At 54.8% G+C, this 27,584-nt stretch overlaps 2 protein-coding genes across 5 annotated transcripts in view; both read right to left on the bottom strand.

Annotated features, from left to right (window-relative positions):
- Nucleotides 1-2,425: 2,425 nt before the first annotated feature.
- The window catches only part of Capn5 (calpain 5), a 55,524-nt gene continuing 30,365 nt past the window's right edge, over nt 2,426-27,584 (bottom strand). For all 4 annotated transcript variants that reach the window (XM_059270859.1, XM_059270875.1, XM_059270849.1 and 1 more), the window contains exons 4-13: nt 16,215-16,423; nt 14,162-14,354; nt 13,062-13,255; nt 12,496-12,573; nt 10,398-10,593; nt 9,599-9,721; nt 7,259-7,455; nt 6,468-6,583; nt 5,953-6,089; nt 2,426-4,936 (exon numbers count right to left, since the gene is read on the bottom strand). In XM_059270859.1, the coding sequence (XP_059126842.1) occupies nt 4,754-4,936; nt 5,953-6,089; nt 6,468-6,583; nt 7,259-7,455; nt 9,599-9,721; nt 10,398-10,593; nt 12,496-12,573; nt 13,062-13,255; nt 14,162-14,354; nt 16,215-16,423 (1,626 nt within the window). In that variant the 3' untranslated portion in view covers nt 2,426-4,753. The remainder of the gene's footprint in view (nt 4,937-5,952; nt 6,090-6,467; nt 6,584-7,258; nt 7,456-9,598; nt 9,722-10,397; nt 10,594-12,495; nt 12,574-13,061; nt 13,256-14,161; nt 14,355-16,214; nt 16,424-27,584) is intronic.
- Nucleotides 24,055-26,526, bottom strand: Omp (olfactory marker protein). The gene has a single exon (XM_059270890.1). It carries the CDS (start codon nt 26,330-26,332, stop codon nt 25,841-25,843), a length of 492 nt encoding a protein of 163 aa, XP_059126873.1. The 5' UTR covers nt 26,333-26,526; the 3' UTR covers nt 24,055-25,840.

Below are 27,584 nucleotides of genomic sequence, written 5' to 3'. Positions count from 1 at the left end.
CCCCTCTCATGGGGATTCCCCTGGATGCCCCTGACCCTGTCCCAGCCCAGGCACAACTCCACAGGCCCTTCCTTTCCTCTTCAGCTGTTCCCTCCCCCAGGGTACAAGCCTCCATGTGGCCTGCTCAGGACATTTTCTTGCCGTGGCTGTGGTGGCAAGGCCCCTGTAGGTTGAGGGAAGTCCAGTCGCAGGGACGTGAGGCTGTGGAGCAGGGGCTCCAGAAGAGACCCCAGTCTATGACTCCTCCCTGTCCCAGAGACTCAGGGCAGCAGGCATCCTTACCTGGGTCTTATCCGCACCCTCTGAGTCACCACCTCCCAGCCTGGGGTCAGGGGCCACAGGGCAGGAGGACCCTGGAGCCTGAGTCTGGCTCTGAGGTTGCTCTGGGGTCCCCTGGGCTTTTCTGTTTCTTGTCGTCTCCCTGGGTCACGCTCTCTGCTCAGGGCAGCTGTCCAGCCGGCACGGCCACCCTCTCTCCCACTCCAAAGCCTTCTCCCAGGAGGCGGAGCCCGAGGGGGCCTCTGAGGTCTGGATGTGGTGACATCAGCACGAGGGGCGGGCTGTGCTGGGGCTGGGACTAAGGTCCAGAGGCCGCCCAAGGTGCCTTGGGAAGCACTGGCCAGCCAGCAGGGATGCAAGGCATGGAGGCCCCAGGAGGCCCTGCTGGCTGGTCCGGGGCCCCCTCTGGGCCTCAGGAGCCGCTTGTTATGTCTGTCACTAGCTGTTGTCTCTGCCTGGCTGGGACGCCTGATCTGGTCCCACCTTGGTCATGATTTTGCTGGGCCTCAGTTCCCAGTGGCCTCCCCACAGCTCCTCTCCTCCATAGCATTACAAGAGACCCTCTAGATGGGCAGGCAACACCTGGGTCCTTAGGGGGCATAACACCCAAAACAGGACTCCCCAAGATGTGACCCCATGAGGCTCTTCCACCCACCTCCACAGCTTGTCCTGGGGGTCTTGGGTGTGTTTGCCAAGGCACCCCATTGGGAGCAACATCATACACGTCAGAGAGATTCATCCAATGTGAAACAAAATGTGTGATTTAAAAGGATATAAAATACTTGTAATAGGTGAGGAAGGTGGGCTGGAGGACTCCCTCCTAAGACCTGGCCCTTTCACCTGCCCGCTCTTGGCCAGCAGAGAAGCTGCCTACGGGCTGGGGGAAGTCTGTGGCCGTAGGAGGTTGGGTCAGGGAAGCTCAATGGCCCAACAGCGCCACCTGCTGGGCATAGCCAACTGCTACAAGACCAAGGTCGAGGGAGCAACTAAAGAAATCAGCATCTGCAGGTCAGCTTCCTCAGACCCCAGGGTGCCACAGGGCAAGGCAGCACAGAGACCAAGCCCGAATGGCACCCAGTGCAGGCCTCACCCATGCAGCTGATACTTATGGGCCAGGCAAGTAGCACAGGGGCCACACAGAGTCGGAGAGACACAGGTTGGATCACCCAGAGCTTCATTGGGGGCAGAGGTGCATGGTGGGAAGGCAGTGGGTGAGAGAGCAGTCTTGGAACCATAACTGTTATACTTTCTCAACACCCAATCCAAGAAACCTAGGAATCCATTTTAGTCTGTTCTGTTTCCCAAAAAACCAAACACCTGAGGTCAGGTGGTCTGTCAAGGATGCTCATCTTGGCTGTTTGGAGGCAGGAAACTAAGTCCCAGCATAGTGGTCACTCTCAGAGCAATCCTGCCTCTGGAGAAAGCATTCATCCCTTCCTCGTCACCTCACACTCCACCCTACCTCCCCAGGCTCTGCCCGCTTTCTGCACCATCTAGAAGGGGCATGGATTTCCAGCACCTGAGCCGTCCTAGGGTACGACATCCAAACAGTGGCAGAACCGGTCTTAGTTCATACCACCCTCGCCCACCTCTCACCTCTTCAAACCCCATCTGTCATTGCATTCCATCCATTTCGCTTTCAACAGTCCTAATCCACCCTCTGCCCATGAATTCCTGTCTCTAGTGACCTGACCTCCCCAGCATCTCTGCTCTGCTCTGGCCACTTGTCTGTGGCCTGCGCTGTCTCCTCTCTCCTGGAACAGGACAAGGGCCTTGACCCGACAGGCTGAGACTTGGTTCCTAGGGGCTTCCGCGCTACACTATCAAGAACACTGCAGTGTCATGATCAGCGGATCGGTGTGTCTTCCCGGTTGCTGGAAGGCTTTTCTGGAGCAGGGACTGTGCTTCCCGGGGCCTGGGATGGGCAGGGCTCAGCAAAGCGAGTCCCACACCAATTTGCAGTAGGGAACTTGAAAGATCCCACAGAGCTCACTAGGCAACCAGCAAAGCCAGCCTCATCTGGGACTCCCAAGCCCTTCCTTGTTCATCCCTCTGACCCAAGGTCAGCTACTCATTGTCCCTTCCTCCCTTACCCTCCCCCGGGGGAGGGGCAGATGAAACAGACACAGAGAGATCTTTCTAGAGTGGCAGTTAATATTTATTCTGAGAAGATAACATGCCCTTGACCCCAGGGCATGGTGACCTGGAGAAGTGAAGGCCAGGTCCTGGTGGTCCATGTAGTGTGGGCTACAGGGCTGATCGCCTGCAACGGGCACACTGTGAGGCCTCCCGGGTGCAAAGGTTGAACAAAGCCACTGCTCTCCCTGCTCCACACTGTCCTCACCTGTCCAGTCCTCAAGGCTTCCCGGGGACCAGAGGTCCCTGCACAGCCAGGAGCCAGCCTGGCCTCGCTTGAGAGGGAGGAAGCAAGAGCAGGGCTGCTGGCCCAGTTCTGCTGGCGGTGGGAGGCAGTGGCTAATCTGGAGAAGCTTATACAAGTTGGCTACTTGGTCCTGGTTTGCCCCGCGCCTCAGGGGGATATGGCTGAGCTAAGATGCGCATGTCAGGCCCTGAGACCCAAGATGGCCTAGCCGCTGCTTTCTCCTCCATTCCTGGCTACAGTCTTTGTTTGTAACAGCCATTGGGAAGTGATTATGCGAACGTGTGGAGTATATGATATAGAGACACGGAGAGGAAGTGGTGTGACCTTGCTCTTATTCTTGTAAGAGTCCCCACAAATAGGAGCCACCAGCCTCACGCTGCAGAGGGAGGAATTGAGGCACAGGAGGTTTAAGTGACTTGCTCCTGGTGGCATGCACAATCCCAGGCCCAGGCCCAGGTCTTTGAAGGGAAGTCCTAACCGTGCAGGAGGAATCCTTTATCTTTATTTCTGTGCCTAGCCCTCCCCTTGGCCCAGGCCCCAGGCTAGGAGCAGAGCTACCACGGAGCAAGATGGCAGTCAGAATCCAGCACCTCCAGCCAGGAAGAGGACCACATAGTAGGGATTGGAGACAGAAAGTCACACTCCCAGAAGGAATTGCTGTTGTTTACCTAACTGTACTTTATCTACTAAGCCTGGTCTGGCAGCCCACCAAAGGTAGAGAAGAGACCCTGTGAGCTACAGAACCAGGACTGAACAAGAGTCCCTCTGGAATGCAGTCTGCAACCAGCCTGAGGATGCCCAGGAACGAACATGCTCATCTCTACCTTCCTCGGAGACTCCTCTGAGAAGGTCCCACTTCACCCATGTCCTTTCATGCTCAATGTCAAAATAAAAGCAGAGGACCCACAAAATGAGTTTAAAAAGAACAACAGGTTGGGACAGACTTCCCTTTACACTGAGATTTTTTAAAAATGCTAAGACTATCAAATGTTGAGGATTGAAAGGAACATTAGTGGTCTGGAGAGCAAGAGCATGGCGGCCTCCTTGGCTGTCTGGGGGATGCTGATAGAGAGGCCTCTGGTCAGGAGAGGCAAGTCCCTGCCTGTGACAGCCAACAGATGACATAACCCTGAAGGCCTGGCACCACCCACCCTGGAGTCCTTTCTTCTAAGGAAACCCCAGTGTCTTTCAACAGAGGGAGCATGTCCCCTGGGACCATAGCCCTATATCGACCTGCCTGGGCCAGGCCACTCCTCTAACATCGTAAGTGGAAACTGGGAAATAACACTTTCTCACCGGTGTGGCCACGTCTTCGGGAGATGGGAGTGAAGTTAGGTTATCTGCCTCTGCGAAGACCTGAGGCTAGGGAGGCCTAGGGCGGCTCTTTGGGCCAACTGGGCAAACCCATGCTGAGTAACCCAGTGGATGGGAGGAGGGCATTAGGAATGAGCACATGTCTCCTGTGTTCCTCCCAGCAGATGCCCACCAAGGGTTCTTTCAAGATGGCTCAAAAAACAAGGTGTAGTGGGACTGGAGACGTAGCTCAGTTGAACGAAGGCTTGCCTAGCATACACAAAGCCCTAGGTTCGATACCCAGCACCATATAAACTGGTGTAGTGGCACACGCCTATAATCTCAACACTGGGAAAGTGGAGGCAGGAAGAGAAGAAGTTTAAGGTCACCGTAGCTATAGAGCAAAGACCTGGGAGGGGAGCTAGGAAACAGGGAGGAAGGGGCTTGGGACATGGCAGTTTGTGTGTAAACAAGTGACATCTTGGCACTCCTCGGCAGACAGTGGGGCCTGGGGAAATGTTTTCAACAGGTAGCCCCTTAGCAGCAGTGCCCGCTGGGCAGAGCTACTTCAAATCTTAGGCAAGAAAACTCCCCCACAAGAAGGGAAATCTTCGGGGCCCTCCAAACACCGAGGCTCCGCTCCAAGAGGGGCAGGGCTCTCCTCAGGTCACACAGTGGGTCAGTGGGAGAGTGGGGGAGGGGCCCCAGGGTCTGGTTCCCAGGCTGGTCCCAGGCCAGGTGGGGACATGCAGGTGGTGGTGAGGACTGGTGGGGCCAGGCGGGGCGGGCGGGCCGGTGTCACACAGCTGTGAGAGAGGCGCTGCTGAGGACATAGAGGGCCACCGTGCCCGGTAAGTCGCTGGGCTGCCGCCTGCTGCGGTCCTGGAGGTGGAGCGTGTGGAGGGCCTGCAGGTCGTCCGGGTTGGTCTTCAGGCACACCTGGCCCAGGAATTCATCCTTCAGGACGCGGTGATTCCAAATCTGAGAGGAGACAGTGGGGTGTGTGTGTGTCCAAGACCAGGAATATAGCCTCTGGCAGGTGGGGAGTGAGGGCAGGGCCTAGAAGCCCTCTTCCCTCAATACCAGCCCAGCCAGGGGGAAGCCCGTGTCCTGGGGGATGCCCTCTTCCAGAGCCTTGGGTTCCTGTCAAAGCTCTCTACCACGTAGAAAGCCCAATCTCTCCCTACTAGCTCTGGTAAACTTGAACTAGGGGTAAACTTGGACTTGACCTAGCTCTGCCCCGAGCCCCTTTTTCTTTTGTTTCTGAGACAGGTTTCCCTGTGTCGTCCTGGCTAGCCTGGAACTACAGGCTATGCAGGCAGGTATGCAGATCAGGCTGGCTTTGAACTCACAGAGTTCTGTCTGCCTCTGTCTCCTAAGTGCTGAGATTAAAGATGTGGACCACTTCACTCAACAGCTCATTTTTAATATTCAGGTTGAATCACCTGCCCCTACGGGTCCTTCTAGCCTCAGTAACTACAAGTCTGTGATTTGATCCAGTGGGACCCAGTGTTAAGAACACTTGGAAAATCTAGTAGATCCCCTGGGGTGCCAGACGTTTGTTTACAGATGGTTTCTCACCCAGAGAGAGGCTGCTCTGGGCCTGGGGACAGAGGGCTTCCTGGTAATGAGCTTAGCCACGTTGACCTGAGAGAAAGGAGCTGTGCCCAAGGACACTGGCATTCCAATTCCCTCCTCAGAACTCTTAGGAAACAGCCGCATGCCACATGTGATCTGTGTCACTTTCCCAGGTGGATCCACCGGTGGGAGCTCTGAGGAATAGCGACCAAGGCTTGAACCACTGACTCCAGCTGGGAGACCAACCTTGCTGCCTCTCAGACCCAGACTGAATGGGGGGCAGGGGCGGGGTGGGGACGGGCAAGACAACAGAATCTAGCACCACCAGGTCCTTGTTGAAGGTTCTTGTACCCTGGGCCCCATCCCTGGGAGTTGGGGGTCACGGGAGGGGACAGGACGGGCTTGTGAGAGGGCCTCACCTGCACGGTGATGGGTTGAGCCAGTTTCTTGCGATAGAAGACTCCTTTCACATTGTACTCCGGTGTCGAGGTCCCTCTCTGCACAGCTGAGCGAACCTTTTCACCCTCACACTTGATGATCACATAGGAGTTTGCCCCTGGAGAGAGGATGGGGAGCTGGGGATGAGGACGGGCTGGTGCAGAGACCAATGGGACAGGTATCCGGGAGGGGACACGCCAACCTGGTCTTAGTCACAAAGGGGAAGGGAGACAGGAGTCCTCTACCTTCTAGGGCAAGCAGAGGAAGGAATGCAGGGGGCCTCTGGCCTGCTCCCCAGGAAGCCTTCCTGAACCCCCAGTGGCTGTCTGATGTCCCCACCACATGGGGACTCAGGAGGTGAACCTTTTTAGAAGCTCACATCACACCCTGGATGGCTGGACCTGCAGAGTGAGTCCTGTAGGTGCTGGGGGGTCTCAGGAGGCTGGGGTCTGTGCTGAAAGAGACAGGGCCTGAGGTAATCTCCAGGTGAGCTCACCTGTTGACGAGTCCTTGAGGCCAGCAGCCCCCAGGACATGGACCTGGGTCACTTGCTGGGGGTAGCCACACAAGGAGCTCCAACAGGTGCGAGGGGGCTCATCCAGGCACAGCTCCCTGATATAGGGCAGGGTGGGGGACAGACAGATGGCAGAAAGATTTAAAGTAAGGAGCAGTATTTACTGCAGACGTCCATTAATTCTAAGCCAAACCTCCCAGCAGACCCAACCATCCACTGCACGGGCTTCCAGCCTCTCTGTCCCTCCCCCGGGGTCCCATTCTCCTCGAGGGACCACAGTGGACTTAGCACTACATGCATGCCACAACCTCTGCTGGGCATTTAGAAATATTATTTCTCATCCTCAAAATGGTTTTAGCAGCCCATTGCCCCCCGATATCAGTCTCCATGGGACAAGTGAGAGAGTGACAAGGCCCACCCTAAAATCCAGGTGGGTGGGTGCTCAGCCCATATTGGCATAGACAGCATGGTGTCGGACCCCTTTTCTAGAGCTGGTCCCTGTTTTCATCTATAAAATGGAGTGGTTAGGCCTCCCGCTCGGGGTGTGGGGAGATAAATAAAATACGTGAAAGCCACTTTAAAAAACGGAGTCACTGTTCCTAGTCAGGACCAAGAGAAGCTGGGCAGGCACGCAGGGAAGGAGAGAGGCAAGGGGTGCCCATCTCTGGGGACGCTGGTGCCTGGACGCCACGTCTTGAGCAGACAGCTAGGCTAGGCTGCAGGCTCTACCAGGCCCAGCATGGACTATGTCACCAGCCCCAGCCTCTGCGCACCGGCAGTTGGAAGGTACATCTGTGAAGACTCGGAGCAGGAACTCGCCAGTGTGGCCCGGCTCGAAGGTGGTAGGGATGATGACATAGCGGCCCTCGGGCTGCTCTGTCCGCAAGAAAACGCTCCGTGAGTTGATGTAGATGGAGCTGGCGGCCTTATGCTGCAGGCTGTGCATACGGTACTGGCGGTTCTCTTCCACCTGTGTGGAGACAGGAGGGGATGGGCCACATGCAGCCCAGAGTCTGTCCCATCTCCCACTGGCCACCATGGAAAGGTCAGGAGGATACATGGGTAGGAAATGTTCAGAACTAGCAAATGCATAAAGACAAAATTAGGTCAGTGTTGGGCTAGGGCAGAGGAGGGTGCAGGAGCACGGAGGTCCTTGTGCTCAGACGAGCACTAGGGAAACCAGGAATGCCAAACACACAGGGCTGTCTCTTCAAGGGAGAGATGGACAACCTGTTTTCCACCCAGAAGTCTGGGAGTGGAGGCAGTTAATAGCCTGGTGACCTCTGCACTATCTGCATGACTGAGACCACACTAGGTCCTCCTGCAGACCCTTAAGATGTCATATATAGCCAATCTATAGAACTTGTCTTTATGGAAGCTATCACATGTAGTCATGTCTTAAGCTTTATTATGCACAAGAGACTGAGTTAATTATCACCAGGAAACTTTTTTCCAAATTGTGCTGTGCTTAAATACGCCTAAAATAAACCACCCGGTGTCAGACTCTCGAAGTTTGAACCAACACCAGTTACTGAGCCATGTTGACTGGAATTCCTTCTTGCTTCACATGGATCGACACTCTGCTGGCCATGGTGTCTGCAGAGACCCCCCACGGAAGGGTCTAGTGGATTGGGAGGCGATAACCTACTGGAGTGGACCTTCTCTTCGTGGCGATGATCATCTAGTGATGATGTCACTAGGTTACATGCTCAGTTCAGTGACCTATGACTTTTACCTCGGGAAAAATTATTTAAAAGTGGGGTGGGTGAGAAACCCCCTGGTAATCCCAATGACCCTACAAGTTTTTTAATTTTTTTAAATTTTTTGTATGTGTGTGTCTATGACGGGAGGCATGCATGCCACAACACACATGTGTTAGAGGACAACTGTGGAGCTAATTCTACCCTTCCACCTTTACATGAGTCCAGGGACCCAGCTCACATTATCAGGCTTCAGCATTAGTGCCTTTACCTGAGGAGCATCTTGGTGGTCCTTCTCTTGTTTTTGCTTTGTTACGTTTTTGAGACAAAGTCTCTTACAGCCCAGGCTTGAACTCACTTTGTAATTGAGATTGTCCTGGGGCTCCTGTTCTCCTACCTCAGCTTCCTAAGTGCTGGGATTACAGGCTTGTGCCGCCACACCGAGCCTGACCCTGGAGTTTCACCACAGAGGCATCAAGCACAGTAGTCCCTGACACCCATCCCCACCCCCCCACCCCCACCCCTACCCTGCTTAGCCACAGTTCCATTTCCCATGATTTCAGTTACCTACAGTCAACCATGCTCTGAAAATAGCAAAAGGAAAATCCAGAAATAATTTCTATATTTTCAATTTCAGATATGCTGAAATCCTGCACCATTTTACTTTCCTCAGTCCAGAACATGAGTAACCTTGTTTGGCCAGGACTGTACTGTGTACTGGGCCCACGCATTAACTGCTCAGGAGCTGTCTTTGCTATGGCTACGGTGTGGTGCTACCCACGGTTTGGGACACCCACTGGGAGTCTCTGAACTTACCTTCATGGTTTGGGAGGCCTACGTACCGTGACATGCCTAACTCCCAGCCCAAACCCATGAAATGATGCCAGCAGCTGCCAGGACATCCTAGACAACTCCTGAAAAAGCACTGTGTGCTACAGTCCAGTCAGTGCAAGCTATACCACGGCACAAAGTGTCACTGCACGTCCACACACTATGACCAAGCCAGCACAAGGGAGTGGGCAAACCATCCTGTCATAACCATCCAATGCTGGGGACCAAGCATGCACCAGGATCTCACATCCATGTGCGTTCAGTACGTTCTTAAGATCTGACATGCATGTGGGGACCTGTCATGTCACTGTCTCCCCACACTAAGCATCACATGTGGAGGACCACAATCCAAGAGGAGCGGCCAGAGGTGAGTCTACCTGTCTCTGCACAAGGTCGTCTACTTGGCAGCCCAAGAGGTTGCGAAGCTTCCAACACAAGCCCAAAGCTTCCCATACAACAGGCTGTGGGGGATGAGAGGCCCAACTCTGGGGGAGGGGCAGTGGGGCCATCAGGCACCCAGGACCTCCCAGAGCCAACAGCTAGTATCCCTCGCCACAAGTGACGTTGGCCTGCAGGTCTCACCTTATAGATGTCGAAGCCGATGGCCAGGTTCTCGCCTTTGCCTTCTCTGCGCGTTGAACGCTTGGGCCGCTGCTGAATGCAGATCAGTACTTCATCTTCTGGCTTCTTGACTTCAAAGATGTACTGCAGGTGTGGCCATGAAAAGAGACCCACAGTGAGACCTGGGGCAGCCTCCTGTGCTCCCAAGAGCCTGGACCCAGGGGCTAAGCCTCAGCCATGTCAGCAGCATGAGCTTGGGCCACCCCCATCAGCGCTCCGAGTCAGTCCCTGGTCTGGGAGGTGAGCCTACTAACTCAGAGTGGCCACCTTGCCTGAAGACAGGGAGGGCTCAATGAGATGGTAAACGCTCACCTCAGAGCCTCGCACACAGTAGGTGCTCAATAAGGACACATTGGGGTCTAAGGACTAAGCACGTGGGCTCGGACCGAGGAAGCTGCTGGGGACAATTCCCATGGGGGGGCACAGCCTGGCCACATTTCCTGGGCATAGCCAAACTGTGCGACTGTGAAAGCAAGGGATCTGACATCTCTAACCGTCCCTGAGACTCCGGACAAGCACGTTTAAGTCCCTGAGAGCGAGTGTCTTCACTGTGACCATGTGCAGTGCAGACAGTGGGCATCATGTTCCCAGACAGTGTCCACCAGGCCCTCACTGCACAGGTAGTCTTATGAGGCTCAAAGACAGTCAGGGACCCTCCTGAGTGATGCCAGGCCCCTGGCAGGGCAGTGATGAGGTCTCACGCTGCTGCAGGGCGGGGCGGGGCGGGGCGGGGTGGGGCGGGGTCCTCGCCAATACCCACCTGTGGGTTCTGGAAGAAAGTGTCCTTGTGGTTGATGCAACCTCCACTTCGGTTCTGCTGCGGGTCCTCATGTCTCGTCCAGGCGCCACGCAGCCGCGCCTCCTCCCATGTCTTATGGATGCTCAGGTAGGACGTGTTAATCAGGCGGCACTTAATGATGTCCGTAAAGTACCGGCACACGTCCTCGAAAGTCATCCTGTGTGTAGGAAGGCACTGAGCTGGGCGAACCCCATAACGCCCTTAACCACAGCTCCACAGAAGCAAGCTGGACACAATACCACCAAGACCCCAAATCTCTCTTGGGCCTCCATTTCTTCTTCTGTAAAATGGGGGTGAACCTGCCAACAGTTGCCTGTCTCACAGGGCTGGCAGGGGATTAAGCAATATGGGAGCGTGCAGCATTGTTTCGAACACAGAAAGCCGCTGGCATGTCGGCTGTGACAGCTGCTCACGTGTTAGTAACGAGAGCGCACCTCTAACACTGTATTGCAGTTTTGACAGTTTATTGTTGGGAGGAGGATACAGGTGTGCACGGCATGCATCTGGAGGTCAGAGGACAGCCTACGGGAGTTGGTTCTCTCCTTCCACCGTGTGGGTCCCAGGGACTGAAATGAGGTTGTCAGGATCAAAAGTGCCTTCTCATCAGCCCCGCTGTGTACATCATGTGTAGTCTGTTTCTACCTGTTATCTTCCATGGCTGGGGTAAGCCCTGAATCAACTGGCGGTAGACAACCACTCCCTACCCCCATCCCTGCCATGGTAAGCATGAGACAGTGACCAGGCAGTAGCCAGGCACACCTCAAGGAGCATGGGCAGGGCCAGGGGAAGTGCACGGTATGAATATGCATGAGAAGGCCTTTAAAAGCAGCCATTTCCATAGAGGAGCAATGTGACTGTTTTAACTCAACTGACTCCTAAGTCAGATGGTCCACAGCAGTGCAGACTGGAGGGCCTGGCTAGCCTACCCCACACACACAGAAGGGAGCTTGATTAGGATACTAGTATAGCTCTCATCTGATCCTGGTTGGTCTGGGGTCTGCATGGTATCTACCTCACACGGGTACCTTGTACCTTCCCTCCCATAGGCGGCTGAGTCTCCTATCAAGGGTGCTGTGAAGAACAGACTGCACCAGGACAAGGTCCAGGCAGAATCCACTGGTGGAGTGGATTCGAGGGATGCACATAAGGGGATGTGTACAAAGGAAGGAATGGATACAGGGGAATGAACAGGTATGGGGGATGGAGGGGGGATGGATACAGGGGAATGAACAGGTATGGGGGATGGAGGGGGGATGGATACAGGGGAATGAACAGGTATGGTGGATGGAGGGGGGATGGATACAGGGGAATGAACAGGTATGGGGGATGGAGGAGGGGATGGATACAGGGGAATGAACAGGTATGGGGGATGGAGGGGGGATGGATACAGGGGAATGAACAGGTATGGGGGATGGAAGGGGGATGGATACAGGGGAATGAACAGGTATGGGGGATGGAGGAGGGGACAGATAAAGGAAATGACTGGATGCAGGGGGATGAGTAGGTGCATACAGTAGGATAGATGGAGAGGGTGGATGTGAGGAACGGGTACAGGGTGATGGATTCAGAAGGACATGGGTTCAGCAAATGGATGCAGGGAATGTGAGACAGATACAGGGAATGACCAACCACAGGGGATGGATATAGAGGAATGGATGCAGGGGAAAGATGCAGGGAATAGATACAGATGATTGGATGTAGGGGGATGGACCCAGGATGGACGCAGAGTAGACACAAGAGGAACAAATGCTGGGAACAGATACAGGAGGTTGGATGATGGAGATGGATGCCCGAAGGTGACGTCTGCTGGCCCTGTGGCCTGTTTGCTAGGACTAGCCTGGGAGTCAGGACAGTTCCAGTGTCCCTCAGGTGTGCAGAGAGGACACGGGGTAAAAGGAGCCGTCACTGCACAACTCATTTTACAGAGGAGGAAACAGGCCAGGGAGGTGCGTTTTCCAAGGCCACACATGATGGTGACTATGGAGCCCTGGCTTCCGACTCCCTGTCAGGCCCCAGGAAGTTCCGCCTCAGCCCAAACTCAGGATAAGAGGACACTCACCAAAACTCGCCATCATCCTGCACGGTCACACCCATCTTCTCCCGCTCACTCTTGCTCACTTTCTTCCACTCCTCTGAGCTGGAAGGTGAGTATCAGGGAGGAAACAGTATAAGAGGAGTGGCCTGCCAGGACCACCTCCCCAAGAGACCGCGCTGGGCCAAGCAACGTGGTTAGAGAAACTGGGGCTCATGCCCAGCCCAGCTCCAAGAAGCCTCCATGCCCTCCCACTGGAGACTGTCATCTGTCTTCATGCCATGGCTACGAAGTCCGGGGATAAAGCTGGGATAAGGGGCTCTGAGCCTCGGGGCCACTGGCCAAGTACCGAGCACCAGCAGCATGCAGGGAGCTGGTGGCCTCCCTCCCCACCTCCCCACAGGTCAAGGTCAGCTCGCCCTTCTCCAGGCCACTGTCCTTGATGACCCCACCCCCAGACACCACGCACACATTGGAAAGTGAGTGTCCTGTCTTTTCCTCAGGCCATCTCCCCCACACCCTGCAAGGCCCAGTCCAGTGTCACGTTTTGTCCTCGCCCCTGCGCCTGTACCCACCCCAACCCTGGGCCTCACGTGTCGCTCCAGGGTCCGTTCCACTCCCGCTCGCCCCAGGGGTTCCTCAGGCGGATCATGTCCAGCTTCTCTGATTTGAAGAAGGCCAGCAAGCCGTGGCCCAGGCGCACCTTGCGCACATCAGTGACAGCATACGCATGGCCCTTCACCAGGCCACATGCCAGGCGGGCCTCCATGTCAGCTGCTGTCACAGCCTGCAGGAGGACAAAGGTGCTCAGGCAGGAGGGTCACACAGGAATCCAAACTTAAGACACTGGAGCTAGACTAAGGAGCCACACCACCCCCTTCAGGTAGGGATGGGAACTGCAGCTGCATGGGAAAAGAACTTACTTTGCTAAGAAGGGGTCAGAACCCCAGGGGACTAACCACCTGCAGATGTCACCCCAGAGTATATTGATGCCAACCTGCCCCAGTGAAGCCAATTGCTATATATTTAAAATTATTCAAGTCTCAATACATAGGCCTGAGTGGCCTAGAATTCTCTTTGTAGACTAGACTGACTTTGAACTTGGGGCAACCCTCCTGCCTCTGCCTCCCAAGTCCCAAATACTGAGATTACAGATGTGCAAGCACCATGCCTGGTAGTAACACTCAGCAACTTTAAGAGCTGTTTGTGAAACTAACCTTGGTGGGAGTATTGACTCCACGGAACTGGGCAGATACTGCAAATCAGGGCACCCTGTTTCTAGAGAGCCAGCTGATCAAGCACACAGACAGCAACCTTTATCCTGGTTTCAAACCCTGCCACCAATGGACCCACCTCTCTCCCAGCAGTGACCGAGCAGAGGACCCTCTTGGAGATCAGCTTCAGGCTACCTGCCCTAGGGACTCCCTACCCTCTTCCAGGGGCCCCTTAACTTTGGATACCATGTGCCTTGTCAATGTGCCTCAAAGGCAGAGAGAGATACAAGAGCCCAAAGGGGTCTGAAGGGTGTTGGGGGCGTTGCATGGTGCAGAAGGTTAAGGCTGGGTTTGCACTGCTGCTCAGCACCGGGGAAGGGGAGCTGTGCTCTCCAACTGCTGTGTCTCCCCATGGGGCCAAGAGTCAGTGTGATGATACTCCCTCTCGTCCCAGGCTTGGGTCTGCCCCACACTCCTACCTTGATGGAGGCACTGATGAGGCCCCCTCTACTGTGCACCTTCAGTACCCGCTCAAAGAGCTGACTCCTCTTGGCCTCATCGGTGGCCAAGTCCCCATCGGTCAGGTCAATGGGTTCAGAAACGCCACCTGTGAAATCTACGAGTGCATCCGCCGTGTTGCCTCCATCCAGGGCCTGGTAACAGCCCGCCAGCCTGGGGAACAACAGGCAAGGAATTCCCAGTTCAGGCTCCCAGGCAGCTCTCAATCTGTTGCCTCATACAGGAGCTGTGTGAAGCTTAGAAATCAAGCCAACTGCTACGGTCTCACAGCAAGCCACAGCACAGGCAACAGTGGCATCCAGGTCTTAACTCCCAGGCCCACTCTGTCCATCTGAACACCACGACTGTAGGACTCAAATTCCCAACAATTCTGGGTAAGTAATATAATTCACAATGATAAAATGTACAACTCTAAGGAATTGGTTTAAAAAACAAATGCTGTACCTATGCTCTGGAACATTCTAGAAAGTGCTGGAAAAGAATCTTAGGGGTATGGGAAAATGCTAGTGTTTATTTGTTATGTTTGAAAAGCATAACATACATACACAGCTGGATTCCAGTGATGTTTTGAGGGGTAAGCAATAATTCGTTAAAGTACCTTCTGGCCTGGAGAGATGAACTGTATGTGGCATTGGGAGATCTGTATCCAGTTTCTTTGAGGAAACTTTAAAAAGATATTAAGCATCTACTATGTGTGACACAGTGAATCTGAACGTGAGTAACAGAGAGATACACAGCAGTACCCTCAGTATACACTGAAAAGACAAACCCACAAAACAGTGCCATGCTTTGTAAGGATGTCTATGAACAGAGATGCATCAGAGATGTGAAAAGAAGCTGGGCTAGCAGCACAGGCCTGTAACCTCAGCCCAGGGATTGGGAATTCAAGGCCAGCTTCTGCTACACAGCGAGTCTGGGGAAAGCCTGCAAAAAAGCCTGCCGCACAACAACAAAAATGATACTGAATAGTGTCCTCCAGGACAGAGGACAGGGGCACAGAGAATGAAAGAGGTAGCTGGAGGCACAGATGCAGACAGTGTGGATGTTTAAAGCAGGAAGGGTAGGACCGTCACTGTTCAAGACTTTTTGGATTTGCTCCCAAAGGCACAGGCTTGTTTTACAACTCAAAGAGTAAATAAGAACTGGGGAGGTGGTCCAGTGGCAGAATGGGCAGATGCTCATTCTGTGCCAGGTCCTACAAGAGGAAGACAAGCATCTGGCCCACAGTCTACCATCCAGACCAGGAAAGGTCCCCAGGGGAGTTCGGCAATATACAATGAGGGTTAAGATCTACTTCCATAAACATGAGTGTCAGCCTGCCCCAAACGCTGCAGGATGCTTGCCTGGGCCCTGTCTTCTCCCATTTCTTCTCCTCCTCATAATCCAGGTTTCCACTCCACCCATAACAGACCTAGCAGGTAGAGTCCTTGGGCCTAGGCTCTGACCATGCTGTGGATGCCAGCCCCTCACCTCTCTGTGACAGGAGCCTTTCCTAAAGGCCCATGGAGCCCAGCAACAGCCCATGCTGACTTGGCAACTCAGTCTGGTCATCCTGCTCACCTGTTCAGACCACCCAGACAGCTCCACCTGGTCAACCCACCTGGTCATCCCACCTAGACAGCTCCACCTGGTCAACCCACCTGGTCATCCCTCCCAGACAGCTCCACCTGGTCAACCCACCTGGTCATCCCACCCAGACAGCTCCACCTGGTCAACCCACCTGGTCAACCCACCTGGTCATCCCTCCCAGACAGCTCCACCTGGTCAACCCACCTGGTCATCCCTCCCAGACAGCTCCACCTGGTCAACCCACCTGGTCATCCCACCCAGACAGCTCCACCTGGTCAACCCACCTGGTCAACCCACCTGGTCATCCCTCCCAGACAGCTCCACCTGGTCAACCCACCTGGTCATCCCTCCCAGACAGCTCCACCTGGTCAACCCACCTGGTCGTCCCTCCCAGACAGCTCCACCTGGTCAACCCACCTGGCCACCCCGCCTGGCCACACCTACTTGGCATAGGCCTTCTCCACCAGGGCACACCAGAACTCATTTCTGGAGTTGGAGTGGCAGTAAATAAGCTGGTTGTTGACTGTGGGCAGCCGGTCATCGATGACCACGTCCACCCACTCCCCGAAGCGCCAGAAGTGGAAATGGAAGATGCCAGCATAGTTATCAGGCTTCTCAGAGTCCCATTCCTGCTCCTTCCAGTCTGGGATGACCTAGGTGGAGAAAATGGGACAACACGAGGGCATTGAGAGGCATCTGGCTCCTGAGGAAAATGGGGTGCATGTCCCCAAAGAAACAGGAGTACTGAGTTCCATCCCATCACCGCATGGACACTGGGGGACTTGTGAGCACTCTGGTCTTGGGACCTGGGTTCCATGTCTGTCAGAGCCAGAGACTCAGGCCTCTTCCAGCCACAGTGTTGTAAGATCCCACGGGCCTTCCTCTCTGCAGTCCTCCCTCTCTGCAATCCTCCCTCTCTGTAGTCCTCCCTCTCTGCAGTCCTCCCTCTCTGAAGTCCTCCCTCTCTGCAGTCCTCCCTCTCTGCAGTCCTCCCTCTCTGCAATCCTCCCTCTCTGCAGTCCTCCCTCTCTGCAATCCTCCCTCTCTGTAGTCCTTCCTCTCTGTAGTCCTCCCTCTCTGCAGTCCTCCCTCTCTGCAATCCTCCCTCTCTGTAGTCCTCCCTCTCTTCAGGCCTCCCTCTCTGCAGGCCTCCCTCTGTGCAGCCCTCCCTTTCTGCAGTCCTCCCTCTCTGTAGTCCTCCCTCTCTGCAGGCCTCCCTCTCTGCAGGCCTCCTTCTCTGCAGGCCTCCCTCTCTGCAGTCCTCCCTCTCTTCAGTCTTCCTTCTCTGCAGTCCTCCCTCTCTGCAGGCCTCCCTCTCTGCAGTCCTCCCTCTCTGCAGTCCTCCCTCTCTGCAGTCCTCCCTCACATCTGTTCCACCCACCCCAGCCATCCAGGCCGACTCCAGGTGGAAGCCAGCAGCCACGCCAGACTCCTCACTGTCTCCCTCCCCACCTAAGCAGGTCTTCCCGGCTCTGACTTCCCACTAGCACCACCCTGCCCTCCCCATCTCTGGCTCCCAGACATTGTAAGAACATTGACAGCCACGGTCACCCTGGCCCTCACTCAGCAGCAAAGCGACAAAATGATGACAGCGCCTCCCCACCCATGCTCACTTCTCTACCCGCTCATGGTTCCCAGTCCAGTCCCTGTCCTCAGTCCTCACATTCCTCCCTCAATGGCCACTTTGTTGTCCAGGAAGCCCTCCTTAACTGTAGACCAGACAAGACCCCTAGCCCTCAGCCTCCGGGCCAAGCATGCCTCTAAAATCCATACTTTCGCTGGGTTAATATATCAAGACCTGTATGGTTCATCATTCAAGGTCTGATACTATCTGTGAAGGGTCAGCTCCATGGTCAGAGCTCCCTGTGGGCAAAGCCCCCTGTTTACTTGCTCTATATCCACCTGGTCCAGGTGCATGTGTGTTACACATATGTTGACTGAATGATAAACACACAGACACCCATTAGGACTCTAATATCTAGTATTTATGAAGCATCTTGCAAATGCCAGGGCTTGGGCCTGACACAAATTAGGATAATATAATTCCCACAGTGGCTCCATCTTGGCTTGACAGGTGAAAAAAATTAATGCTCAGAGGGGGCAAGTGATTCATCCAGAGTCGCAGAGTTAGGAAAAGAACAACAATAAAAGCACATTTCTTTGGAGGCAGGTAAATCTGGGTTTGAGGCCGGGATTCAAAGCCAGGCCTGTGTGTTTACAGATGAGTTACTTAGCAGTATGAACTACTGTGTGGACCCTGGACTGTGCTAGACATTGAGGACCAGGATGACCCAGACATAGGGCATTCCCTCAAGAAGCCTCGAGTCTTGTGGGGGAGGAAGACACAAAACCACCCCTGGTTGGGAGGAGAGGGAGAACCGGGAGTACCCTGGAGCCGGCCACAGCTCTGGGAAGATGTCCTAGGAGCTGGCATGGGTGTCTCCCAAGGACATGAGGACATATAGGGGTCATCTGAGCAGCTGGAGGCTAGCAGGGAAGGGGGAATACCTCAGCCCTCTGAGGGAGGACTGCAGAGAGGGAGGACTGCAGAGAGGGAGGACTTCAGAGAGGGAAGACTGCAGAGAGGGAGGACTGCAGAGGGATGACTGCAGAGAGGGAGGCCTGCAGAGAGGGAGGCCTGCAGAGAGGGAAGACTGCAGAGAGGGAGGACTACAGAGAGGGAGGACTGCAGAGAGGGAGGCCTGCAGAGAGGGAGGACTGCAGAGAGGGAGGCCTGCAGAGAGGGAGGCCTGCAGAGAGGGAGGACTGCAGAGAGGAAGGACTTCAGAGAGGGAGGACTGCAGAGAGGGAGGACTGCAGAGAGGGAGGAGTGCTGACAGGGAGGCCTGCAGTTCCTTCTAGAAGAAAGTCACTCTGGTTCCGATAGCAGTGCCCAGACAAACAGGCTGGGTTGGCACACAGTTGCAGCTTAACCGAGAGGCTGTGCTGGTCGGAGCCTCCACCTCACACTCACTAGGGATGTGTTGTTTACATAACGTACACTATCAGCGGGACACAAGCAAAGGAGAACTGTCTCTAGTGAGATGAGATGCCAACTCTGGGGAGAGGCACTGCCACCCTCCTCTGGAAGGAGCCCTGTGAGGTGCCAGGCACACAGATGTTTCCTATGCAGGATGATGCCCTGGGAAGTCACTGGCAGAGGCTGGGGCAAGCAGGGTTCTGACATGGGTTTAGCAACCTGGGCCAGGTCTGTAACCAGGCATGGTCCAGTATTGCCAACTGCTTCCTGGCCTCTCCTGGCCTCTGTCTTCACCCAACTCTGTGAGCCTTGACCTCTGCCCTGACCCTTGCACTACCTCCCTAGCTTTCTTTGAAGGCAGAACACTGGATAACAAAGTGGGGCCTGTACAAGGTGGGGTCATCCCACTGCACAGATGGAAAGCTGAAGTCTGGAGAAACTGCCCAAGCATACAGAATCATACCCAATGGCAGAGAGCCACGCCCAAGCGCCTGGCCCACGGTCTTGCTGCCTCCTCCCCTGAGACTGCACTGGGTGCTCTGGACTGCAGCGGGTGGGGGTGGGGGTGTGGGAGGGGGAGCCCTCAGAGGGCATGGGGAGGTATGCTGGGACCTGGGAGGATCATTAGTCAAACACAGGGTTTGGCCCTGAGCCCACTGTGGCCCGAGAAACAGCTAATGAGGCTCCAGGGTCGGAGATCCAGAGTCAGGATCCCTGGAGGCCTCAGTTTCCCCTCCTGCACCATAGCCCTTAGAATTGGTGTAGGGTGGGTTCCACTGTAGCTTTTCACCCCCAGTCTCTCTGCTGCCTGCGGGGCAATGAGGGTGGGAGGAGACAGTCCAAACACATCTGTCCACATGCCACATCCGATTATGTCACAAGTCACGGAGGCCCGCAGCCTCCCTATCTAGGCCAAAAGAATCAGGAAGCTGCTGCAAATAGACCCACCTGAGCTTTAGGAAGGAAACAGCAATTCGCTGAACAGTGAACATGTTCAACTTCATGAGGTCATAGACACAGAACAGTCACTCCTGGGGAAGGGCAGCGAATCAACTTACTTCTTGAGATGGGAAATGCAGACAGAAAGAATGAGACACTCACTACCCTGCCTCTTTCTGCATACCTGACCAGAGGGCAACCGAGCAGCGAGGGAAGGGGGACTCTGCCTAGAAACAAATCCCAGGTAATAAGTGTGGAAGAAAGGATGATACTGAGGCACTTTTATTTTGGAGCCATTGATGGATTCATGGGTTTGGGTATAAAACCCTAGCACTGGGTTGTGGGGCAGGGGTTGGGGGAGTTGGAGACAGGAAGACTGAATTCTAGGCCTGCCTGGGCTACACCTCGTTCCAAAGAACTAATAAGGGCTAGGAATGCAGCTAGCTGGTGGCGTGCTTGCCTACCGAGTAGGAAGCCTGGGTTGGAGCGCCAGCACCAAATAATCCCAATGTGGTATCTCATGCCTGTAATCCCAGAACTGAAGAGGTGGAGGAGAGAAGACCAGAAATTTCCACATTCCACATGGCTGCATACCGAGTTCTAGGCTGGCCTAATATATGAGACCCTGTCTGAAAAATATTATTCAATGGTCACTTCACATCATGAGAGAGAGTGGGGGGCGGTGCGGGGCAAGAGGATAAGATGTGACTTCTGCATGAACCTTATCAAGCAGCTGGGACAGATCCTGGGTTACAGAAATGCAGGAGCCAGAGAACATGTCCCCATGAGGATGCAGCCAAGAAAATCCGCCCAGTGAGAAATCCACATAACAAATGACCCAGTTTCTTTAATAAATAAATTGCAGGGGAAAATGAAAAGAAGAAAGGGCAATTGGGCCATGGCTATTAAGGATGTCTGTTTGGATCCCACTTAAGCAAACTGCCAAACCTGTGTATCTTTGAAACTAGTGCACTGTGTATTTAATAATTCAAGGTAGGCAGCCCTAATCCGAAAACCCAAACTCCCACATCTGAAATGTTTTGAGCACTGACATGATGCTCAAAAGATTTGGGAGTCTGGAGCTGTGGGTTTGGGGTTTTCAGATTAGGAATGCTCAACGTGTGAAATATATATAAATACTAAAAAACCTGAAATCTGGAATTTTGGGTTCCAAACATTTTGGATTATTTTAAAACATTTTGGTTGCTTATTGGAATTATAGTAAATATATTTACTATCCAATTGAAAAGTAAATGTGTATGGGTATGTTGCCTGTATGTATGTCTGTGAACTTCTTGCTTGCCTGGTGCCTGCAGAGGCCAGGAGCCACCATGTGGGTGCTGGGAATCAAACTCAGGTCCTCTGGAAGAGCAACAAGCACTCTTAGCTGCTGAGCCCTCTCTCTATCCCTATAACTGCGTATCTCCTTTAGGACTGTTCCCATCAGCATCTGTGGATGAGCTGATGTGGGAGGTGAGAGGAGTACAGATGTAATAAGACAGAGTGGCTGCTCAGAAGGGATGCTCTGCGGTCCCTATATGTCACGGAGACACCAGAGCATGACCTGGCAGTAGGAACCTGCTGATCTTGTCACCTCGTGCCCCAACATTTCCCCCTTGGAGGCCCCACCGAAATCTACTATGGCTGCACAACACCTCACGATGCCTCATGACACGTCCTGTGTGCCTGGCTCTACCTGCACTCTCCCTTCCTTTCTCCTTGAGAGGCTAACCCTTGGCAGATGGGCAGCCCCTCCGGCTCCCCTGCACTAGTCCCTTTCCTCACCCACTGGGAGGGATTTCCTTAATGGGGCTACAGTCAAATGTGGTTCCTCCTTGGATTCCTAGCACCCAGTACAGGGCCTGGCTCTGCACCAAAGCTGGCTGGAAAATGTGAATTCTGGTCAGAGTGAGGCCCCTAAGTTCCCTACCCCCACCTCCAGGACTGTTATAATGATAACAGATGGCTATAAGAACGTCATACACTGTAAAGGGCTGTGCTATCTGCAGACATATCAGTCTAAGAATGTAGGGGCAGGGAGGCAGAGAGCCCCTCAGAAATCTGCCTCCCAGAGTCATCAAGAACTTCCAACATGGGCCGGGGGGTGGTGGTGCACACGCCTTTAATCCCAGCACTTGGGAGGCAGAGGCAGGCAGATCTCTGTGAGTTCGAGGCCAGCCTGGGTTACAGAGTGAGTTCCAGGAAAGGCGCAAAGCTACACAGAGAAACCCTGTCTCAAAAAACAAAAACCAACCAACCAAAAAAACCCCTCCAACACTACTTGCCGTGTGTGTGTGTGTGTGTGTGTGTGTGTGTGTCTGTGTCTATGTGTGTGTGTGTCTGTCTGTCTGTGTCTGTGTCTGTGTCTGTGTCTGTGTGTGTGAGAGCCACACAGCGCACAGAGGGTGCCCCACAGCGCTCTCTGGTGTTGAGTTTCCTGGGCACTCCTCAGACTGAAGAGCCTGGCTGGAATCCCTCTTGGGCAGCACCTGCCTAGACTGGGCTTGGGGGTCAAGAGCCCAGGAAGGGTGACACTCCCCAGGGTCTGTATGTAGTGTGAGCAAGTGTGAAAGTGAGTGTGAAGAATGAGGGACAGGCAGGAGCTTCTCTGATCTCTGCTTTAGATCCCAAGGGCCAACTTAGGGCACTTCTGAGCAACCCTGATACAATGGTAGGGTGGGGTTGCAGGGGGTTCTCTGTGTCTCCAACTAGTAACCCCCTGCTGTGGGATTCCTCACGACTTGGCTTCTGGTTTCACAAGCCTCAATGCCCCCGGGTTTCAGATACAGTGAATGGAGAGGTCAGGAAGTCATGTACCATCCCTGTGTCCCAGGACAACAGTCCAGAGCTCAGGATGGGCCACACTGCTGGGGCCACAGTGACTCCTGCTCATAGGGCAGGAGAACTCTGGTCCTCCACTCTCGAGGCACAGTGTGATGGTTAGAGGTCCCTTCAGTGGGACATCTGAGCCTGATTATAATGAGGGGAAATCCATCCCATTACCACTCTCTGGGGACACAGAGTCTGTCTGGCCTGGCACCTGCCTGTCCCTCCACAGCACCTACTGCCATCAGCATTGGCTGCTGTGCAGCTGCTGGCAACACCCTTTACCTCTCTGAACCTTAAGTTCTTGCTCAGCGAAGAGACCCCCCAACACTTCTCCCACGATGATCTACAGCGTCCGTCGGAGGCCATTGACAAACAAGTGACTTCCGGACGTCAGCTCCCCCCACATTCTCCGTTTGACCTTCCCAGCACCTGTAAGGGAGGCACCGCTGACTAGCAGGTAGAAAACAGCTCAGAGAGGCTGCCTGAGGCCACACAGCTGGTCAGTGGCTGGCAGCACAGGGCCCCAGCGCTGCAGACACTGGCTCTCTGCCAGGCAGAGGCTCCAGGACAGCAGGACTCCTTGTTCCACGTCCCCAGTGGTTTCCATGGCAAATGGGTCGTAGCCACTGTGTGTGTATGCTCTGGGAACAAGGCCAGACCACTGCAGTCCACAGGGGGCTGGAAGCCGGATTCCTCTCCTGGACTTTGCCCCTCTCAGGGGCCAGCTTTAAGGCTGGCAGGATAAAATGGATAGAGGTAGTGTGGGGAGGGTGCACACGGGAACACAGGCTCCTGAGCCGGGGAAGGCAGCATAGGGAAATGTCTCTGAATGCTATGAGTGGGAGCAAGGTGACAGGAGCTGAGGACAGAGCCCCTGGAGCACCCTGAAGCTAGGGGCATCTGCCAGCCAACCCACGGAGCCCTCTGACATCTTTCTCTGTAGCAAGCCATCCTAATATGCTTGGGTCCTCAGAAGAGGTGGGAGAACGTATTTCCCAAGCCTATCACAGGAGGTCACAATTGTGGGATCAAAGGTCCAGGGGCTCAGAGCCTGATTCCCAGTCTACCCCTCCATGCTTCGGGATGGAGGCCTCCTCCACTGGGCCTCAGCTGTCCCTATCCAAAATTGGGGGAATATGGGAGATGATGAGGGCTGAGCCATGAAGGAGCAGTGGGGCTCCAAGGTGACACTCCCTCCAGCTACCCCAGCGCCAGGGTCAGAGAAGACAGCTTTGAAGAGACAATGCAGAACCAGGGACTAACTTGAAGGTCAAGGCCAGGAGAGGGTCAGGGGCTCCTAGAGGACACAGCCATGCAGTGACCAAGACCAGGCTAAACTGGTGTCCATCTTGGCCATTCCACTCCCGAGCCACTCGCAAGGTCCCTGCTCCAAGCTCGGCCTCAGCTTGCTCTTTCATGCCCCAGAGGCTGGGTTGGTCCCCAGGACAGCCAGGAGACTAACAGGTGAAACCCAGTCCTGATACGGGACCTCACTGCTCAACCCATCCTGAAGGTTGGCAGGGTGGGGTTCGTCGGAACTGCAAGGGCCCATGGGGAAGACTTCTGTTATGAGCATGCAGCAAGGACTGCAAACCACACCACAGAGGCACACCACAGCACGCTACAAAGGTGAGGGCACACAGTCTTTATTGGGGACACGGGACAGGCACAGCAGAGACACTTAGGTCCCCACAGGGCAAATGGGGTGAGACAGAATTGGGGGACAGGCAGTGTGAACCAAAGGGGTCTCGAGAGCGGTAGGGAGGGGTCAGAAAGAGAAGCAGAAAGGTACGGCCCCTGCCTAGGTATGGCTCCCTAGAGTCAGCAGAGTCTAGACGCACTAGCAGGTGCTTCTGCAAGCATGCGACAGAGCACAGCCACCAGAGCCAGTGCCACAGCCTATCTCCTGCCTCCAGAATCCTGACTCTGAGCTGGACTTGCCCTCCTGGCCGCCCACCCACTGGAACAGCTCCTACCTTCAGATCTTGATGCACTGGCACCTCAGATGGAGGCAGCCTTGAGACAGACTGGGTGGCATTGCTGAGGTGCCCCCGGCTGATGCTAGGTGGCAGGTGAGGCTTCTCCTCAAAGGGAGGCTCTCGGCATGTGCAGGGTGAAGGAAAATGAGGCTTTAGGGCAGGACTGAATCTGCCAATAACTGTGCCTCAGTTTCCCTGTCAGTTTGGTGAGTGGGTTTTCCTGGATAGCCTCCGAAGCCAGTGTTAGGCATCCCATCTGGACACCTTTAGCCCACTCTAGAATCAGACATCATACCTGCCCCCAGGCCTCACCCATGTGCTTCCGCTCCAGCAGAACCAGTAAATGCCCAGAGAGGTGACCGCAGGACACAACATCCATGTTCCTGACCAGCGAGCTGGAAAGGCCAGCCATCCTAACAGGGACATCAGTGTTCCTGGCTCAGAGCCCTGGACCCCTCTAACTCAGTTCTCTGCTTCACCAATTGAGCCTCAGTCTCCCAGTTCAGGAAGCCCTGAACCAAGGAGGGCTCAGCCAGGGTTACCTCCACCATGCCCAGGAACCAGTACCAACTGAACTAAAGTTAGCCTTATTCTTGACTAGTATTCACCCTCGGGCACGCATCCATACAAATATAGCATGCCATCTCTCAATATGTGTGTGTGTGTGTGTGTGTGTGTGTGTGTGTGTGTGTGTGTGTGTGTGTAGCTAGAGCTGTGCCAGCATCTACATGTCCTTTACCTTCTCCACAGAAACCTGGGCCAGGCCTCCAAAGCCGGCCACCCTCTGCCAGACAGACCAAGCCCGGCTGTCATCCTGCCCAGCGTCTTGAAGGCCCCAAGGTCACAGCAGGGGGACACTGACACTGCCAGCACCCTCCCGCTGCCAGAGTGCCCCTGGGTGTTCACCTCCCGACTCCAGCTTTGGCCAGCAGGCAAATGCCTTCTTGCCAGGTTCCCCAGAAGGTAGTTCCTGTCGTGTCTCAGTCTCCCGTGCCTGAAGGAAATCAGTGGCTGGTTGTTTGGAGCTCTTGGTCTCTCAATCCCCCTCTCTCCACCACAATGAAGCAGAGACGGCACATGTCCAGGATGCCCAGCCATCTGCCCACAAAGGCCTCTATTGTCTATGGTAGCGGTGTCTAGCTTCTAGACTATGGAGCCAGGGGACATCCCTGTGAGCCACAGCACTGGCACCAAAGGGCGGGGGGTATGTAGGACTGAGGGGGCCTCTGGCCAAGTCAAGCACAGAAGGAGCAGCTAGAAGAATGTCCCCAAAATACACATGAGGAAGGAGGTTCAGGCGAGGGAGAGTTGTGGGCCAGAAGCAGGGCAGCCAGGGCTGGTCATCAGAGCTGGTTAAACACCACGGAGGCCTTGAGGTTGGCAGGCTCCACGCCCTCGCCGAAGGTGATGAGGAAATACATGACCTTGCGGATTTTGGCTAGGTCAGACAGGCGCTCCCCAAATTCCAGGGCATCGGCCTCATTCCAATCCATGGCGTCGGAGTCTTCCTTGCGCCAGAAGATGGCAGCAGGGTCCAGCAGCTGGCGTGTCATGAGGTTGGTGAGGTCAGGCGTCCAGTTCTGCGAGGTGCCCGTGATGGTGACCTTGCCCGGCTTGTCCAGAACCACATCCCAGCGATCGAACTGTAGCTTCTGCTGCTGGATGAAGTCAAGGCGGTAGACAGACTCAGCCGGCCGGAGCAGCTTCTCTCCATCCTGCCGCTTCTCCCCACGCTGCTTCAGGCTCTCCACACGGAGCCGCATCTGCTTGGTCAGGTCCTGGTCTAGAACCAGCGGCATGTCCAGCTGCTGCTTCTGTGGCCCGTCCTCTGCCATGGCCCAAGCGCTACAGCTCTTGCCACTGCCACCGCTCCCACCAACGCCAAGGAACCAAGTGGGCTGGAGCCTCAGATGCCTGAAGAGGCCCCCTGAAGGCCCGCCTCCCTGTCCAGCCTCTCCTTTTCGCCACTGGCCCTCTCTGGCCCCACCCAGTTCTCAGAACAGGAGACCCGTGAGTGTGCGTCCAACTGCCTCCTATCTGTTCCTTGCAGAAGTGGTAATGCCGAGCTGCAGGCAGGCTGGAGGGTGACAGGCTCCTTAGGGACCAGAGCACTGATGTCAACTGCTGTGGCAACCACCTTGACTACAGTAGTAGTGGCAAGCTGGAGGCCTGCTTGTTTGTGAGGAATGGAGAGAGGTGGGGGGTACAGACACGTGGAGGTAACTGAAGACTGTCCGGGAAGAGGGGACAGGGCAGCACCAACATGCACCCATCAGTAGTTTTCTGTAGTCAGCCGAGCCAGCTGGGGGCCATTCTTGCCTCCTCCTCCTCCTCCCTTCACTCCCTCATAGCTACCTGCCAGGTCCTGTCAACGCTGCTTTCCAAATGCCCTGGGCCTCTCCCTCTCCCATAACATCAGCAGGACCCAGCCCAGCTGTCACCTCCCATCTGAACCCTCAGGCTCTCAAATCCCAAACCACCTGCCCGACAGATGGCTGGCTCTGCTCCGGGACGCCGTGGTTTGATCGATCCCACCACACACTACACCACACAGCCACAGGCCCGGCTCTCACTTCCATCAAAATCCCACTGGCCATTCCACCTACACTGATCCTCCACCTCCCCAGGGAAGCATCAGGAGACCCACACACTGGCGAGGAGTATGGGAGGGAGGCAGAACCCTGTCAGTGTATGTGGACAGATGGCAGACCTGGAATCTGAAGTGCGTCGGGGCAGCGGAGCCAGAGATGCTGCTGTCACACACAGGAAAGAGGCATGGCGCAAGGTGTGGTGACTGGAAACAGTCGGGAGGGCCAGGGGACAGAAGCATGTTGCTTTGCCACATGGAGGCCAAGGGACCCAGTGGGATCTTGGGCTGAGGAACAGCACAGGGCACCATGATGGACAGCATGCTTGTTTGGTTGGGTTTTTTTTTTTTTTTTTTTTGAGACAATGTCTCACTGTGTAGCCATCCAGGCTGGCCTCAAACTCTCAGCAATCCTCCTGCTTGAGCCTCCAATGTGCAGGGATTACAGGTGTGAGCCTTCATGGCAGGATGTTTTTATTTGGGGTTGCTTGTCTCTTCAG

This window comes from Peromyscus eremicus, chromosome 1 (assembly GCF_949786415.1).
Source record: "Peromyscus eremicus chromosome 1, PerEre_H2_v1, whole genome shotgun sequence".
Lineage (NCBI taxonomy): Eukaryota > Metazoa > Chordata > Mammalia > Rodentia > Cricetidae > Peromyscus > Peromyscus eremicus.
This window is presented reverse-complemented; position numbering and strand designations above follow the sequence as displayed.

What these genes read in the sequence shown, in the direction of transcription:
- Omp (XM_059270890.1), bottom strand. Translation starts at nt 26,332, where the DNA reads ATGGCAGAGGACGGGCCACAGAAGCAGCAGCTGGACATGCCGCTGGTT.